General features: G+C 37.9%; 2 protein-coding genes across 3 annotated transcripts; both read right to left on the bottom strand.

Moving 5' to 3' along the window:
- Window positions 1-262: 262 nt before the first annotated feature.
- On the bottom strand, window positions 263-2,983 carry LOC107083014 (regulator of G-protein signaling 21-like). 2 transcript variants are annotated; one of them, XM_015371942.1, is made up of 5 exons: window positions 2,433-2,983; window positions 2,049-2,111; window positions 1,682-1,743; window positions 1,381-1,547; window positions 263-1,201 (listed from the first exon to the last, which is right to left on the bottom strand). In XM_015371942.1, the coding sequence occupies exons 1-5, from the start codon at window positions 2,510-2,512 to the stop codon at window positions 1,013-1,015; spliced, it is 561 nt and encodes a 186-aa protein (XP_015227428.1). In that variant the 5' UTR covers window positions 2,513-2,983; the 3' UTR covers window positions 263-1,012. The 2 variants fall into 2 exon arrangements, with proteins under 2 accessions (XP_015227428.1, XP_015227427.1); XM_015371941.1 differs by having other exon boundaries at window positions 1,682-1,746; window positions 2,433-2,964.
- An 8,526-nt stretch (window positions 2,984-11,509) lies between these two features.
- On the bottom strand, window positions 11,510-16,554 carry LOC107083002 (regulator of G-protein signaling 1-like). The gene is made up of 5 exons (XM_015371928.1): window positions 16,394-16,554; window positions 16,224-16,310; window positions 16,082-16,137; window positions 15,822-15,982; window positions 11,510-12,378 (listed from the first exon to the last, which is right to left on the bottom strand). Exons 1-5 carry the CDS (start codon window positions 16,468-16,470, stop codon window positions 12,193-12,195), a joined length of 567 nt encoding a protein of 188 aa, XP_015227414.1. The 5' UTR covers window positions 16,471-16,554; the 3' UTR covers window positions 11,510-12,192.
- Between the last annotated feature and the right edge of the window lie 522 nt (window positions 16,555-17,076).

Below are 17,076 nucleotides of genomic sequence, written 5' to 3'. Positions count from 1 at the left end.
AAGTTTTACCACATTTTCATGCAGTGTAACATATCCTAATTGTATCGGTTCAATCACAATGTAAAACTTATTCCAATTTAGTGCCATAAGATTTCAGTGGGAGTTTTAGCAAGCAATCTACCGAATGACGAATTAAATCTGACGTCAGCAGCATGAAATGGGAAGTTCTTGTTTCGATAGTGCAACCATCTGTCAAGATCTGACAAGGAAATGTGCACTGTCTTGCTTTTTCATATATATGTATTTATTTTTTTTTATAGAAAGCACTTCCAAGATGTTTAATAAAAGAAAACTCCTTTGTCTAAAAAAATATGCTTGCTTTTTGAGAAGGATTTTGATTAAAGAAATAACAATTTAAAAAAAAAGTTTTCAGTAAAAACTGACAGCTCCTTATTTAATCCTCAGTCTGGGGTGAACTTTCTGTCCTTTTTGTTACAGTGACTTGATTGCTTCTTTTTAGCAACAGCTTATTCTAAGTAAATGGTCTATAAGCGCCACCCTAAGATTCTACCCCATCAGTTTCACTTTCTGTCTCCTTTTCTTTCTTTCTCTCTCTCAAACACATTAGTGAGAGAGTGGGAGTTAATAAGGTGTGACTGTTGTATCTTCTACCTGTACCTCTCCAAAGAAGGTCAGAGGGCAACTCTTGCCCTGACAATGACCTTCTTACGCAGCTCTACTGTCACCGCAGCAGTCAATCACCTTGTTCATTGTTTCATAGTTACATACGCTCAGTTGTCTTGCGTGATCTTTCTCCTGTGACAAATCTACGGGGTCAGTATTGTGAAATTTGCTTCAAAAAGTCCTCAGGTTCCTGGTGCTAAATGCAGGGATCCTCTCCTTTGTTAGAACAAACAGGAGTGGCATCCCTGAGGTGCGCGGGGCTGTTTGTGTCCTGGTGCCACACTTGATGACCCTCCTTCCTTTGGTTCTCAGTTCCTCTTCCTGAAGGAGCCTCAAACATTCCAGTTATGGGATTTCTTCTCCTTCCTCCCTTCTCCTGACTGCACTTTCATCCCTTCGTGTCGTCAGCAGCGAGGCTTTCCAGGAGTGTTCTATAAACGTCCGAGCGGAGGAATCGCGGGTACGAGTCTCTTTCCATCAGCCCGTAAACTATCTTCTGAGCTTCGTCAAAGCAGAGCACGGTGGGAGTCTTGATGTTCCTTTTGATCTGCTCTCGAGTGTGATAGTCAATGTTGATCTGAAATGAGGCACACGGATAGGTATGAGGGGGATTTGAGCCAAGAGTGGGAGACGTGAGATTTAACATTTGAGCTGCAGTTTTTTTCATGAACACACAGAGCTTGAAAGGTGGAACAGAAACTGCGTGTCTGTGGATCTATGTGTATGAATGCAAAGATTTTGTCCAGTCTGATTTACCTCTTTAGGGGACTCTGCTTTGATGAACTGCTCATAAATCTTCTTAGCTCTTGAGGACATTCGAAATGAAGACTTAATCTTTTTGTAGTCCTCACATGTAAGCCAAAATTCAATGTTCTCATCACTATATTCTGATTTAAGGAAGTTACGAAAGGTTGCCAGTCCATCTGAGGTAGGAAAAAACACCAGGCATAAGACAAATAACATTCCTTTTAAGCTTTTCTTTAAATATTTATTCCTTTCTTAAAGCTAATGTTCTGTTTTAACAACATTCCAATTTTTAAGAGAGAAAAAAACTTACATTTGGATTCAAGAAGCCTTTCCAGGGACTGTGACCATTGTTGAGTATCTTCTAAACTTAGCCTGCTAGGATAGAATACAAGTTGGATTACTGAACCTGGATCAAATCTGAGTGAAATAGATTTACAAGGACACCAAGGATGCTGAGGCCTTTTTATCCAGGAAGGCCCTTGCAGATGTGCTTATCAAGTTCACTAAAAAAATGTTGAACCCTGGGATTAGCTGGCACTAGCATGTACCGTGCCAAAGCAAACATGGTGTCTCTAGATCATTTGAATCCTTACCAGATGCCATAGATGGAAATGATTGGAGCAGCCTGGCTATTTTAAAACTGAAATGTATGCAAAACAGTACATAGAATTCCTTACCTCTCTGAGCATTGAGGCGAATGCGAGAACATGCACTGGAGTCTGCACATAAGGTTCTTTCCGCTGTGTAAATAAGAAAAACATGAATTCATTTTGATTGATTTACTGTTCTTAAATTAGTCTCTACTGAGTATGTGAAAGTACACTGAGCATTCTAGTAATTAGAAAAGGACAAGCTTAATGTTCAAAATGTATCTACAGTGTTCATTTTTTTATTTTTAAATGATCGAGCACATTCTTTTAACTTTGACAACTTTTTATAAAAGCAAAAACAAATCAAAAATATTTCTGATAAATCCTGTAGTTAAAAAAAACCCATTAGTGATACTAAGAAAGAAGTCAGCACATCCTCGGCACAATAGAGTTTAAAGTGTAAGTACTCACATGGTATTGTTTCTGTTCCTGTCATCTCGATCCATGATGAACTGATGTGTGCTGTGTGGTGTGGCTTTTATGCTGGGCATTGTTTTGTTAGGTCCACACTCTAAGGCTCTTGGTCCTGGTCATGCTGTGTCTGAGAGGCACTTAGGAGGGTTCCCTCTGCGATGCAGCTTTTTATACGAAGGTCTCCTGTCGCTACAGACTAGGGCTGCTGGGATACCTCAGCAGCTTTACTGAGACTAAAGAGGAAGCACCCCTTCCTCCTCCTCCCGCCTGTTGCACTTCTCCTCCTACTTCACAGTTAGAAACAACTTACACAGTGCATGAATGCCTCCCTCCTCGGATGCCTTACTCCCTGTTGTATCTTGCAGTTTCTTTCCTTTCCCTTTTGGCTTCTCATTTTCCGTCTCTTGCCTTTGCTGGACTGACCAAACAAGCTGCCAGACAAGAGTCTCAGGCTTGAAAGCAAACAGTGTTTGAATTATTTTTGGTCTGGCAGCGCAGATGCAAATGACATCAAGAGAGACTGATAGGCAAATCTTTAAAAACCTCTCGTGCAGTATGTTCTATGTATGTTTACTCCTGAGGTGAGAGTAAATTCTCATCTCATGAGAATTCGTTTGGAATGACTGCTCTTCAAGGCAGGAGAAAAACTATATCAGAAAACAATGAGATAATTTTTGAGAAGAATAATGCCATCTGAGGCCGCAGCCTTTTGTCAGAAAGAGGAAACACCAGACTGATTGCAACAGAGACTGAGCAAAGAGACAGGAAGTAAGAGAGACTGCTTCGACGTCACATTACGACCAGACTCCTTTGGAAACCACCGGCTTAGTGCCTAAAATGCTTAGCTTGGGCAAACTGATATCTTTCAAACTGTAGTAAATAAAGATCTTTAGTAGTTGTGGAATGCACCAAAAAAAATAAAAGACAATAGTTTATCTTACAACAATAGAGAATAAAAAAAAAACATTCCATCCATCATTTCATTGTCTTGGTGATAAGAGGGTTATACCCTTGAGCAGATAACAGGGCTAAAAAACACATTCACACCAATACACACCAATATTTAACCTTATTTTCAGAAATTTTTCAACCAAATCAAACACATTTTTACCTCAGATCACTGCATTAGCATGCTCAATAACCATGATAATACACTGGTGTATTGCCAAAGCAGGCAGACTCTGTATTTGAAGGAGCGCAGCTCTTTTACAATTCATCCTATTAGCTGTTCAACAAACTGGGAAGTGATAGGTGAGGAGAATCATAGTCAGTGCCAGAAATCCAATTGCTGTGTGGGAATTTGTAGTGAACTGGACAGTGTCTTGGCATGGGTCTAGCTTTAACTGATCCTAGCAGTTGTGGTGCTGACTGCTGACGTTTGAGGTTGTCTTCAAATCAGCTGTGATTAGTTCCAGATACAGGTTTGTATTTTGGCAAGTACAGAAAAGTAAAACATAAGAGAGGGAACTACAACATTTCATTCTGCATTGTATAATATACAACTACAAAGACTATCCTGGAAGTTATATGTTAAATACGACACAAGGAATTGCTACTTATACGTGATTTCATTTGAGAAAGTCAAGAGGCTCTTCTAAAAAAAAAGAACAAACACTTTTTGAAACATTTTTGATTTAACAATCTATTTTTGATGATCTGTCATATAAACATATTAAACAAGTGAATTCAGGAGGGTTGTTTATGAGCTAAGATGTGAACTTGTTACCAGGGGAACCGTCTCCTCTCAATGTAAAAATACTTATAATCAAATTTGCTGCAGGATGTCTGCAAACCTTTCATGAGCTGACATTAAACAATGTGGTCACCCATGAAAACTGATAGCATCTTGATTGGTTTTTAAACATTATACATCTGCCACAACCCAATGAGTTTTACGTAATGTATCTCATACTTTAGCTAACAATTTCCCAGCCACCAATAAAACCATTTGAGCAAAAATTTGCCATTTATTGCCAATTAATATGCTTTTACCATTGTAGCTTTATTTATTATTTATTATGCATTTGCATTTTAGGTTATTGATATGTTTAAAAATGTCAAATGAGACCCTAAGTGAAGTAATAATCTCTCCCGCCCATTTTTTTTAACAATGTGGTCGATCTCTTTTTTTTTTTAAATCTTTTAACCACATTAACGGTTCCATTAAAAAGGAAAACAAAACACTAAGGCCTCATTGTTGCTGGTCATGTTTAATAATAAAAACCAGATAAATGGGACATGTTTTTAATTTTCCCTCTAATTTAATTGATTTTTTTTAAGGGACTGTAAAAACCACAATATTAAATGATCTTACAGCATGGATTAGGTTAAGACATCTCCAAATAACAACACAAACCCAACATAACTCAACAAAATTAAATTAAAAAAAAATCACAAACAAAGTCTGTGAAATTTTTCAACCCAAATCTCAATTTTCAATCAAAATCTATTCATAGGTCTTAAAACTGTTTGAACTACAGTGAGCACCATTATACAAAAACCATCAAAAACTGAATAGTGATGAACCTTTCAAGTAAAACAGTGATCATAACTAATTATTTTAAGAGTGCATTGATAACCATCCAATGTCTCATTATTGTTTTCAAATCAGCTTATAAAGAAAATGGGTATAAACTGGATCATTTTTTTCATTCTAGGCCTTTTAACCAGGTTTTCATTAGGGCTTGTAGAACAGCAAAAATGCAATATTTAGCCCAACCAATGTTACACACCCTATTCAGAGACCTTAACGACCAGCACCACCCTATATAATCATTCCATGACCCCTTAAACAGAGACTTAACACGTGTACCTTATAAAGTAGACTGCTATATATATTTGTCATGAGGTTCGGAAGAAAGGATACTATAGGGGATTTTGGGAGTCTATGCTTGTTTATTAGCTGTGCCTTAACGATGACCATGGTTGCCTGAAGCAGAGTGGACAATATAGTGGCCATCTACCACAATGCTTCTACCTAAAGGAAGTAAGAAAAGAAAAAGAAACAACTTTAAGATATAAAAACTCAAATTAATAATTCTGCATTCATTAGCACCCAACAACTCAGAAATTATCTTGGTTTGCATGATTCTTTCTTGCAAGACATGTTAATGCTTTTTTGAGTTTGCCTGAAGTGGCTTCATGGTGCATGAAAGCTTGCTCAGCACTGCAGTTACATAACTCCGGCATTAGATTAGGTTTAGAAGTGGCCCGTGGCAATTACCACTTCCTGAGTGATAGCAGAAAGTTTACATGCTTATATAGGCATGTAGAGGCACAGATATAAGGCATTTTTGCAGGTTTTTTTCAGCATTGCAAGATCTGACACTGAGATAAATTAACTGAGATGTTCATTGTTTGGAGGAAAGGCTTTTGTCTAAATTTTTTTCTGCCAGGCAATAAAATGTCCTTGTTTTTGAATGAGGGATATTTACTTATGAAATATTTTGTCAATTTTGCATTAATCGGTTTTGTGAGGTCATTTTTGCTGTCTTTCCTGATTAGAAATGTGTTCACAAAAATGTGCATGGTCCAGACCATGCTATCATACACATTGTTAAATTACTTGTGATACATTAATCAAGTGTCTTTATGTGTATAGAAAATCACTGAAGGTAAAGAAACCGGATTTACTTTATTTCATTCTATAGTTAGAGGGAACCTATGTCATAATTTTTTGCTTTCTGATGAGGTTTTACACATTTAGTTCTGGACATACTGCCCTAATTGATAAGATCATGGTTATTCTGGTTTATTTGATGAAATTCTATATACTTTTTGGAAACCAAAAACCTTTTTTTTTTTAATACATTTTAATCTTTTTCCATTTTAAAGGTGATACCATTTATAAAGCCTGCTGACAAATGCTGCCCTATTACAACCTGTCCTTATGTTTGGCTTCACTGATGCTGCTTTCTCTCTTTTGCCCAGACATGGTTATAAGCACTGAGCTGTTACATGGAGACACCAAATATTTAACTGACAGCACTTTTTTTTGTCTTTTACACCAAGGTATTACAACTCCAGTGGATAAAGGATCATTTAGGATTTTAGCCTTTTGATCAGTCACAATTGTTGCAACTTTGACATAGTGCCATTGACAGTACTTCCTTCCTTTTAGCTACCATGGTAACCTCACTGGGCAATGGGAAAACAGTGGCATCTTGTGTGTGAGGAACAGTACACTGTGTGATAGAGATTTGAGAACTTTGTGATTTAATAGGAACAACCCCTGACACCCTGGAATACTTACGACTACAGACGCAGAACTTAGAAATAAACTGTGCTCCTCATAAATAACTGCACATTAAGCCACTAAATTATTTTGATAATGCAACTATTTGAAGCCAAATATAACTAAATATAACATAGTGTCCTATAAATTATCAGCATTCAGAAAACCCAATACTGATATATTGATTTCATACCTGCAATTTGAACATCAACAATGTTGTACAATGTTTTCATTGAATGAAGAATTTAACCAAGCTGAAGTTTTTTGCCATGATCAATGTATTATATAAAGGTGGGACGATAACAAACATGTTACTTAAGTGAGACTGGCACTACTTCAAAATGTTTTATCTCAGTAAAAGTAGAGAGCAGTCATGTATTTGGTAAAAAGGCTACTCAAGTATTAAGTATCTGTTTGGTTAAGATTCACTTTAATGTTAAAAAGTGATGTAATCAGAATTTTATATGCAAAGTCTGGGGTGTTTATATTTAAAATAAAACAAAGAAATATATATATAAAAAATGCTTGATTACAAAAAAGTACATTTAGGCAAAATAAACTTTTTTAACTTATTGTGATGGTATCTGTTGTTTATGGTATGTTGACCTGATCTCCAACTGCTAAAGTTACTAGCAAATACTCGAGTTGAGTAGACAGAAATCTTAAATAAGAAAGAGTAGTGATACTATATCACTTTACCAGGAGTAAGGTAAGTAAAGTAAGGTATAGCAAAACTAAATTTTAAAGTGAAATTGTTTTAAAGAAGTTACATGAATAAATGTAAATGAGTAAATATAACTAGTTAATACCCATCTCTGGTCATATGGCTTGTGCATGACCACAGCTTGACACTACTATGGCGTTCTTTTCTAAGGCCCCTGATGCTTTCTTAAATCATTCTAAATCTCCCCTTCCTCTCTCCTGTTTTCTGTGCAAGGGTATGTGTTATACCTCTGCCTTTTCATTTCTAGGCAAAGCTGCCTGTGTTGATTGGCAGCCTTGTATTCAAAAATATGACTTTAAAGACACCAGGGATGATAGCAAATGTTGAAGGGGGCAAAATTTGACCATGATTTTAAAAGCGTAGATTAAGTCCTGGTATAATTATTTTTCATATTGGCGGTAACTATATCCGATTACACCAACCAGAGGTAAAAAATTTGTGTTGCTTTGGTGTGCAAGTTTGCAAAGACAATTTCTGATGGTTTTCGCTGCCCCCCTCCCTGATCTGACCATTGAGACAAATCTAGCGACATGTCATCATTAAACCACTGGTGGTTTATATAGTTCAATGTGGGCTATTTGGGGGAAACCTTGTCTGATTCAGAGCTGCATCAATCCCATTTAGAATGGTGCGGCCCTTTAGGAATCTGGCCAAATGTATGGGTTTTGGAGATATTAGTCCTCCAAAACCCATACAAATCAAGATGCAGACAAGTAAGCAGAGTTTTAGTAGAACACACCTATTCAGTATCTCTACTGTTACCCACCCATCATCCAGACAGTCTTATCCATGGGTGAAATAAAAAGATTTTGAAAAAAATATTTTCTGATTATCCTATCCATGTGAATTCTGATAATATAGTACAAATTACAATTAATCCATTGATAAAAAAGTTAAAACAACTGTTTTATTTAACATAAGATCCCTCTCTTCTCTTACAAAATGTGTTAATTACTTCATCTGTGATAATCAAAATTGATTTATCTTCTCCTACAGATACCTTGCTGCAACAAGAGAGTTATGTAAATGAAAACTAGGCAACTCTCCAGCTATTTTAATTTCCCATATCCGCAGAAATTTTGGGCAACAAGGATGAGCAGTAGCAATCTTTCAATCTGACTTATTGATTAGCCCAAAGCCAGTTAATAGTAAAACATTTTTAACATTTAACCCCAAATTTTAAAGCAACAAAACCTCTTCTGTTAGTAACTTTTTATTGTCCACCAGGTCCTTACTCACAGTTTTTAGATCAGTTTTCAGAGTTCCTGCTTGATTTAGTTTTAAATACAGACAAGGGATTTCAACATTCATACCAAAATTGAAAGTGATTGCATAAATGCATCCTGTAATCTTATCTGATCTTAGGGTTCTACCAAGTCAGTAAGCACTGCAGAGTGGCCACACCCTGCTGCCATGGTTGATGGCAGCCACTCTAGCCAATGAGGTTGGTTCCATCCCAAAAGCGTTGGCTGTTGGACACTTCTCTAAAATGTGTGACTGATCTATTCTCCCACGCTTGATACTTCAACTCCTTGTCTCTCTACAGTAGAGTGAAGTTAGTTGCAAAAATCTAAGTTTTAAGTCAAACACTGCATGTGCAGACTGTGAATTGTATTTAATTCTAAAACATTAAAACAACAGCAGCTGTGGCTCAAACCCAGAACCACCAAGGAATCCAATTTGATAGGACACCACGGAACACAAAATGTTTATTTTGGCGGTGGAAAAACAGACCATTGTATATGACACAACTCATCCGTTTTATACAGATAACACTAGAAAAGAAAAGGCATGGGCTGAAAGGTAAGGTGACCAGATAAAGAGTCGGCATGCCAGACACCAGCTGTATAAGCCATATAACCACTTTATTGCTCTATTTAAAGCCTTAATGTATAAACTATCACTGCACTACGATCAAATTGTCACGTTATTCGAGTCCAACCACTCCAAGGTGCTCTGCTCTGACAAAAACCCAGTAGTATAGGGTGCTTGGCAGAATCTGCAGCTCTTATGATTTTAGTGGGGTTACACTCCATAGGCTTTGTTCAAAATTAGCGTACGGTTACACATTTTCATCTTCATACTTTGGACGTTGTGCTAACAAATGCCATTGACAGTAAAGAAATAACAGTATTTCCACACAGCCCTGTCCTTTCTGACCATTTTTTAGTACCCTTTATACTTACATTGACAAGAAGGTTTAACTTTAGGAGATCATTATCAGATAAAAGACTAAAGAATCTCCTCTATATTTTAGTGATTACGTTTTCAAGATGGTTCCACTGTGTGGTTACCATTTTTCATTGTCATAATTAATGCTGTTTCTGTCTATTCTTGCCAATGTCATTTCACTGCTTGTTTATGATCACTGATGAAACATTTTTGGGTCTTCTTCTCCTTGCCAAGGATTTGGTGAAAATCAACCATGATCGCAATGTTCCAGCTGTCTGGTGTCTGCTCACCTTTGCCACACTTTTATTCCAACTTGTCAGCATAAACAAGAGCATCAACAGGGTAAATGCATTGGCTGACTGTGAAAATTTAGGGCTCTTTTAGTTCTACTTTCTGTGGCTTCCCAAAGGAGAATCTGAGTGCAACCTGGTCGCTTAACACACACTGTGGCGTTCCAGCTGGTGTGGTCAAGATCCTGGCCATCTACCCACCCTGTTTCGGGACTCAAAGATAGTCACTGCTTCAGATGTGTTGGTCCCTGCTAGATTTTGCTTTGTCAAGGCAAAATAACTGGCAAATAAAACTTTTTGAGGGATTTCTTCATGTCCCATGGTGTTGATTTTAGTTGTGTAATGAAGATATGGCTGCATGGCAGTCACTCAACCTCTGCTCCGCTGGTTTTTTGATGCCCTGTGTTCATCAGGTTGAAAAGCAGGAGGATTAGCAGCTGTTTCTAATGCATCTGAAAATACCAGCAGATGTTCCTGTAATCCTCCTTTACAAGCTTTTTTAATTTATGTATGTATGTATAACTTGCAATAACTAAATATTGTTTTTGTTTTTTTGAGTTTCTTTTTTGGTCCCTAATGTAATACTGACTTTTTTACAATGGTTTTTATATTATTAATGGAGATAAATAGTCATCTTAGTTTTCTTACTTGCTCTTTTTCTAAGTTAAGTACTTGTGTATCTACCCTATAATTGCCTCAGGGTGATGAGATTATTACCCTAACAAGGCAGTACATTCTGATTGTTACGCTTCAGGTTGTCTGATGACTCCAGCAGTGCTGTCGTTTAAGCTTCTGACTTATTTTTAGCTGCCTGAGTTTTCCTTTTTAGGCACCTTTTTTAGGAAGAAAGCCTTGCTCAGACCAGGGGCATGATTAAAGGTCACAGAGGGTTGCTTTTTTTTTCCAGTTTGGTAAACCCTGTTACTGGTGTATGGAATCATCCCTGCACTAATTAGAGAATGTATCAGGCATAAGACCTAAAAAGAATCTCTTTCTGGAAAGTGGAAACTCTTCTCCTTTTCACAGTTCCTGTCCATCTCTAAATCTGCAGTTAGTTGTTCTTTCAGATTAATATAACTAACTATTCGAAATATAGACAAAAAAGTTACTTTTAGACAATAAATATGAATTGCTAATACAATGTAGCAATGTATTAACCACAAAAGGTAAATAATTGTGATGTAAAACTGTAGTCCAGTCAAAACTTTATTTGATTACAATTAATATTCTAAATTTGAATGGGTACTATCTTATTTGTCTAAGAGACAATATTGCTGGTAGTATTAATTTAAATATTCGCTGATAAGTTTAATCAAGGTGAACATTAAAGTTCTTTACATTTTCACAGCCTAAGATTTAACCTATAAAAATACTATTTTCTAAATAAGGATGTAAGTTTTTCCATTTTAAAGTTACGTGAATGTTTTTATATTTACGTAGTGAACACATCACGTTTTAACCCATTTTATTTTATGTTCCAACTGTCCAACTAACTATATCACATCAAATAGTTAACATGCTTTCCTTCTTAATGTGAAACAGGAAATTTCTCAAAAAAATTTGGAAACCATGAACAGCATCAGAATTTAAAGGTTTTGCATTCATGTCTAAACAAAACATATGTCCCAAAGGACATCATTAATATAAAATATACTGAAGAGATACAGAGAAGAGGTAAAGATATTGAATTTCTGAAAAAAAATAACAAAGCATATGTTTTTCTCTAACCCTTAATGCCAAAAGGTAAATTTAAACAAAGTAAAATCAATTTCCATCATTATGAAGTAATGCAAAATTATTTTACATAAATTCTCTTCAAAATATTGGTACCTAATATTCCCAAAATGTTACAGATAAACAAATTAAACTTGCTCTTTTACTGGAGAATGTGTGCATCCATGTCTTAAAGATGCATTCTGTGATTTGCTTAGTGTAAATGTTTGCCTGAACATCAAGTTAAAACAAGATGGACAAAATAATTTGACAAATAAATCAATCCCTTTTTAAGAGATAACGGTTTATTGTTCTACTGCTTATATATCGGTGGACATTTTATTGTTCTCCATAATCCCCCCCTACGTACTCAGACTTGTCTGCAACACATGCAGCATTTCCAGCAACTGAACGAGTCTGCGAGCATGAACATGTACAGTGCTATCTTCCTTTGACTCATGTATCCATTACATAGCTTCTCTCACTTCCAACAGTTCTTTTCAAAAGCTTTGCAATCTTTATAACATAAAAAATAGGTTGCACATATTCATCCATTTTGTTTTGGTATAGATCAACAAGGCGTAGTAAATCTTTTCTCCAAAATGAGAAAAGCACACTATTTTCCTAAATATACCACTGAGTCCTAGATTTGCGGTTCAGACTCAGGTAAGCATGTGACTGAAGGAATCTGGGACAAGAGTCTCTTAGCATCAGCAGGAATACATGTTTCTGGGCTTCATCAAAGCAGCTTCGACTTGGTTTCTTCAATGATTTCTGGATCTTCTCTCTGATACTATGGTCTACATTGATCTACAAGAGAAAGAGACAACAAAGTTAACAATTGGAATGTCCAATTAATAACTACAGTGTTGATAAGCTTCAGATAATGTGGTAAATAAAACAATCATTTCAAAATATTTGTTATTCAGACAAAAAAAGTTCAATGTTGCTGAACTATTAAAAACATCCCTTTAAGTTTAATCCTCTCATACTTGGACTAACCCTAACCCTTTTCCTATAGAATCAGAAGTTCAAGCAAAATCTCCCAACGAAGAATACATTTTTTGTAAAGTGTGGAAGTTTAAGAGTTTGTTAGAGATGTCAAGAATCGAGGACAGATGGACCCAGTATTCAGGAGAGACAGTCAGTAGGAAAGTTCAAACGTTTATTAAATAAAACAAAACTAAAGTGGAGCTGTGGCTCGCGGACACTGCAGGCGGGGGGGCGGGGCACCGCCCAATCTCAGACACTCTGGTTAACAGTCCAGACCACGAGTGTCCCCAGTGCTGCAGTCCCAGAGGTGATGCTGGAAGCTGATCCTGGTGAGGGATCCAGAACAGACAGGAACAGGCAGGATCCAGATCAGACAGGAACAAAGACAGGTGGCAGGATCCAGACTTCCAGGCATGCACAGGCTTCCAGGAGGGTTCAGAGTCTTACTGGGACCAGAAGCATGACCAGGTGGTCACGCACAGGAGCAGACAGGATCAGGTGCAGACAGGCAGGCACAGTGGAAGAGGGTAGCCGAGACAGGACGTAGGAACCGGAGCTTGAAGCAGACTTTAAACTGGTCTCCACCCTGGAGCCAGGCTTACTTTGATAAAAACTGAACCTCCCCCCACAATGAGCCAAAAACCCAGAGGACTCCGCGGGGGAGGAACAGTAGACGATCAGGAGACGAGACAAACACAAAAACCCTCTTTCCACTGGCAGCTAGGATCCAGGACATGAACCAAATAAAAACTGAACAGAAAGACTGACAGAAAGACAAGCAATGATCTGGCCCTGATTGCTCAGGCTGAACTGAATATAAACCAGAGGAAACAGGTGATTGGAATAAATTATAATTGAGGCTGGGAAGGAAGAGGGCAGGTGAGAGGAATTACTAATTAGGGGAGAGCAAACAGGCCAGATCATGACAAGAGATTATTTTGTACTTTTTTGAATAGACCATCTTGAAATGGTGGTATGCGGTACCACCAGCACCTTACCATTAGCTCTTTATCTTTCTATATGTGTTTTTGGATATGTTTTTACCAGTAATTTAGAAGCGAATTAACCAATTTATTAAACAGACTACATATCTAAACATATTGTATACTACAGTGACTGCACCATTTTACGTGGCCAGGTCGTAGGGGCAGCAGTCTAAGCAGAGATGCCCAGACTTCCCGATCCACACACACCTCCTCCAGCTGCTCTTGGGGGACCTCGAGGCGACCATAGGCCATCACAGAGACATTGTCCCTCCTGTATGTCCTTTGCCCTCCACGAGGCCTTCTTCCAATAAGACGTGCCTGGATCCCCTCCAAAGAGAGGTGAACAGGTGGCCTCCTGAACAGATGCCCAAGCCACCTCAGATGACTCCTTTCGATGTGGAGGAGCATCGACTCCACTCCAAGCTCCTCCTGGGTAACTGAGCTCCTCACCCAATATCGAATGGTGCAACCAGCCACCATGTAAAGAAAACTCATTTCGGCCGCTTTGTTCTTTCGTCATTACCCAGATCTCATGACCATAGGAGAGGGTGGAAAAATAGATCAATTGGTAAATCAAGAGCTCTGCACCCTAACTCAAGTCCCTCTTCACCACAACAGTCTAATACAGCGACCGCTGATGCCGCACCAACTTCTCTATCGATCTCATGCTCCATCCATCCCTCACTCATCAACACAACTCCAAGATACTCAAACTCCTCCACTTGAGACAAGGTCTCTCCGCCAACCTGAAGATGGAAGTCCACCCTTGTGCCATGGAGAACCATGGCCTCGGATTTAGAGGTGCTGATCCTCATCCTGGGCGCTTCAGACTCGGCTGAAAACCACCCCAGTGCATGCTGAATTTCCTGGTTTGATGAGGCCAACAGGACAACATCATTTACAAACAGCAGAGATGATATCCTGAGGTTCCCAAACCGGACAACCCCTGGTCCCTTGCTGCGCCTAGAAATTTAGTCCATAAATATAATGGACAGAACCGGTGACAAAGGGCAGCCCTGGTGGAGACCAACATGCACCGGGAACAGGTCTGACTTACTGCAAGCAATGCGAAACAAGCTTCTGCTGCTGTCATACAGAGAGCAGACAGCCTTGAACAGAGAGCCCCGGACCCCATACTCCCGGACCACCCCCACAGGGTACCACAAGGGACACAGTCGAATGGTCAAAACAAATGTGGACTGGTTGAGCGAACTCCTATAAACCCTTGAACCCAAGATACTACTCACTAAAATATATTTATCTGAAATTATTTAATAATAGAATAGGCATTACACTGAAAAAAACATGCTTTGTAGTAAAATTTAGCAGAATTTAACCAGAATGCAAACAAAGCAATCAGTGGATCAGCGATTACCCTGCTCTAACACCTTAAGTGGCTAAAGCAGAAGAACTGAATATCTTCCCCAGCCACATGTACAGCTCCAGTCTCTCTCTGCAGCTGTAATAATCGACATCCACTTAAAGGAAGATCAACACCAACAAGGATTGAAGTCTGGTGTCTAATCAGAACCTGAAATCATCTTCAACCAATCCCTGCTGCTTTTCATGGAACATGGTGTTCCAGGCAGCCTCCATGAAAAGCAGCAGGGACTGGCAGGCGGTTGCAGTATTTTATTTAATATAAGAAATTAATTATAAATCTGACTGCACTGTTTAAAAATAAAAAAGATGTTTTAAAGACTTAAGTTTTTTTTTTTCTTTTAAACTGCTTTTGCTTATTTGTCTCAATTAAGATACTATATTTTTGTACCAGTAAGCTTCTTGTACTTTTGTTTGCCTTTTTTTCTTTACTTTTCAAAATACAAATCCACACAAACCCCCAGAGAACACATGGATTTCATATTTCATGTTCAAAGCACAACATTTGGCTTCATTATCAAACATGAATAGCTAATAACATTCTTTGAAATTAGAAATAGTGAAAACAATCAAAAATAAATGACTGTTAAGAGCCAAGTAGGAGTTTGGTTTATTAAAAGATTGTTCTCAAGGTATCATTAAAAAAATGCTAAAGTGTAAAAAAAACACTGAGCATAAGAATCTGTAGAAACTGAAGCTTACATCATCAGTGATGATTCAGTTAATGGTGAGAAGCTTTTATTCTTTCTTGTTCTTGGTTATATATTTGTCTTTAACAAATTGTTTTCTCCATTTATGTGACATTTAAATGGGAAAAAAAAATGTTACTGGCCCACCCAGAAAACCTCTTCTCTTGCCATCAATTCCCAACTCCTGGACCACTGTCAAACTGACCTCTCTGCACGCTGTAGGTCCGATGAATTCCCCGTAAATCTTTTCAGCTTTCCATTTCAGGTCGTCTGAAGTTGACCTAAAGTCTTCACATGCGATCCAGAAATCAATGTTTTCCTCACTGAACTCAGACTTCAGGAAAGAGCGGAACAGTGCTCTATATTCTTTAAAAAAGGTACAGATTAGTGTTATATCTGAATTTTCATAGCTTGAAAATGATTAAAATTATAAAAGGGATTTTTGTATAAAGTAAAATTTCTTACTTTTGTCTCGTAGTATTTTTTCCAGAGAGAGGTCAAGCATATGGTCAGTCTTCCAGCTGTAATAAAAAAAAAAAGTATTAATGGTCACTTCAGTGAAATACAGAGTATACACACCTAAATAATACACCTAACAAAACATTACCTGTGATTTGACGGAAATGTCTCATCATTGCGACAGAGGCGCCATATGTTGCTCTTTTTCCTCCTTTGACTCAAAACAATATCAATCCTGTGGTACAAATTTAGTTAAATTATATTTCCTCCAATAACAAGAAAAATACTGTGTGGTTTTTCTCAGATTTGCTGGCTTACCTTCTTGGCCGCTGTACATTTGGCAATAAATCCTTAAGCTCACTAAACCAAATCTTGGAAAACAGAAGCTTGGGCATTTTAACATTACTGGTGTCTAAGGATTAGGTGATATAGTCCTATGTGGTATAAGCGAATGGTGTTGTGTTTGCCCTGAGTAGTGATTTAACTCGGCAGCTGCAGTGTAACACCTGTGACGCTAAGGGCCTGCTGGAGCAAGTAGGAAAATACCTTTCGGATAAGCCTTTGGACGACTACAGATTCGACTCAGAGGCTGTCGTCGCTGACTAAAGCCTGTAAATTTCTGATGAGGAAGGATAATTCTTTGATTTAGATATTGAAGAAAAAAACCTGACAACAACAACAACCGTAAAAACGAGACTCAAAGCCTCCAGTCCTTCAATTTCAGGAAAAACCAATATGCAAGAATGGTCACTGCATTTTTTATTTTTTCATCAAAGGGGGGGAGTTACTGCTGGGGAAATATTTCAAGTTCCATTACATGAAACAGTTACAACAGTCATGAAGCCTGACATTATTTGGAGGAGGTGGATAGTGTTGTTATCCTATATGGGAGGAAATGATCCATCTGAATTTTTATCCTCTGATGTGTATATCCAAGTACAGCAGAGCAACCGACAGTTGCAGTTAATTTCTGTCCAGAATACTGCAGGGCAGACTGAAAC

Source organism: Cyprinodon variegatus, unplaced genomic scaffold (assembly GCF_000732505.1).
Source record: "Cyprinodon variegatus isolate N-32 unplaced genomic scaffold, C_variegatus-1.0 Scaffold67, whole genome shotgun sequence".
Classification (NCBI taxonomy): Eukaryota; Metazoa; Chordata; class Actinopteri; order Cyprinodontiformes; family Cyprinodontidae; genus Cyprinodon; species Cyprinodon variegatus.
Note: the sequence above shows the minus strand (reverse complement) of the source record. Positions and strands in the feature narration are given on the sequence as shown.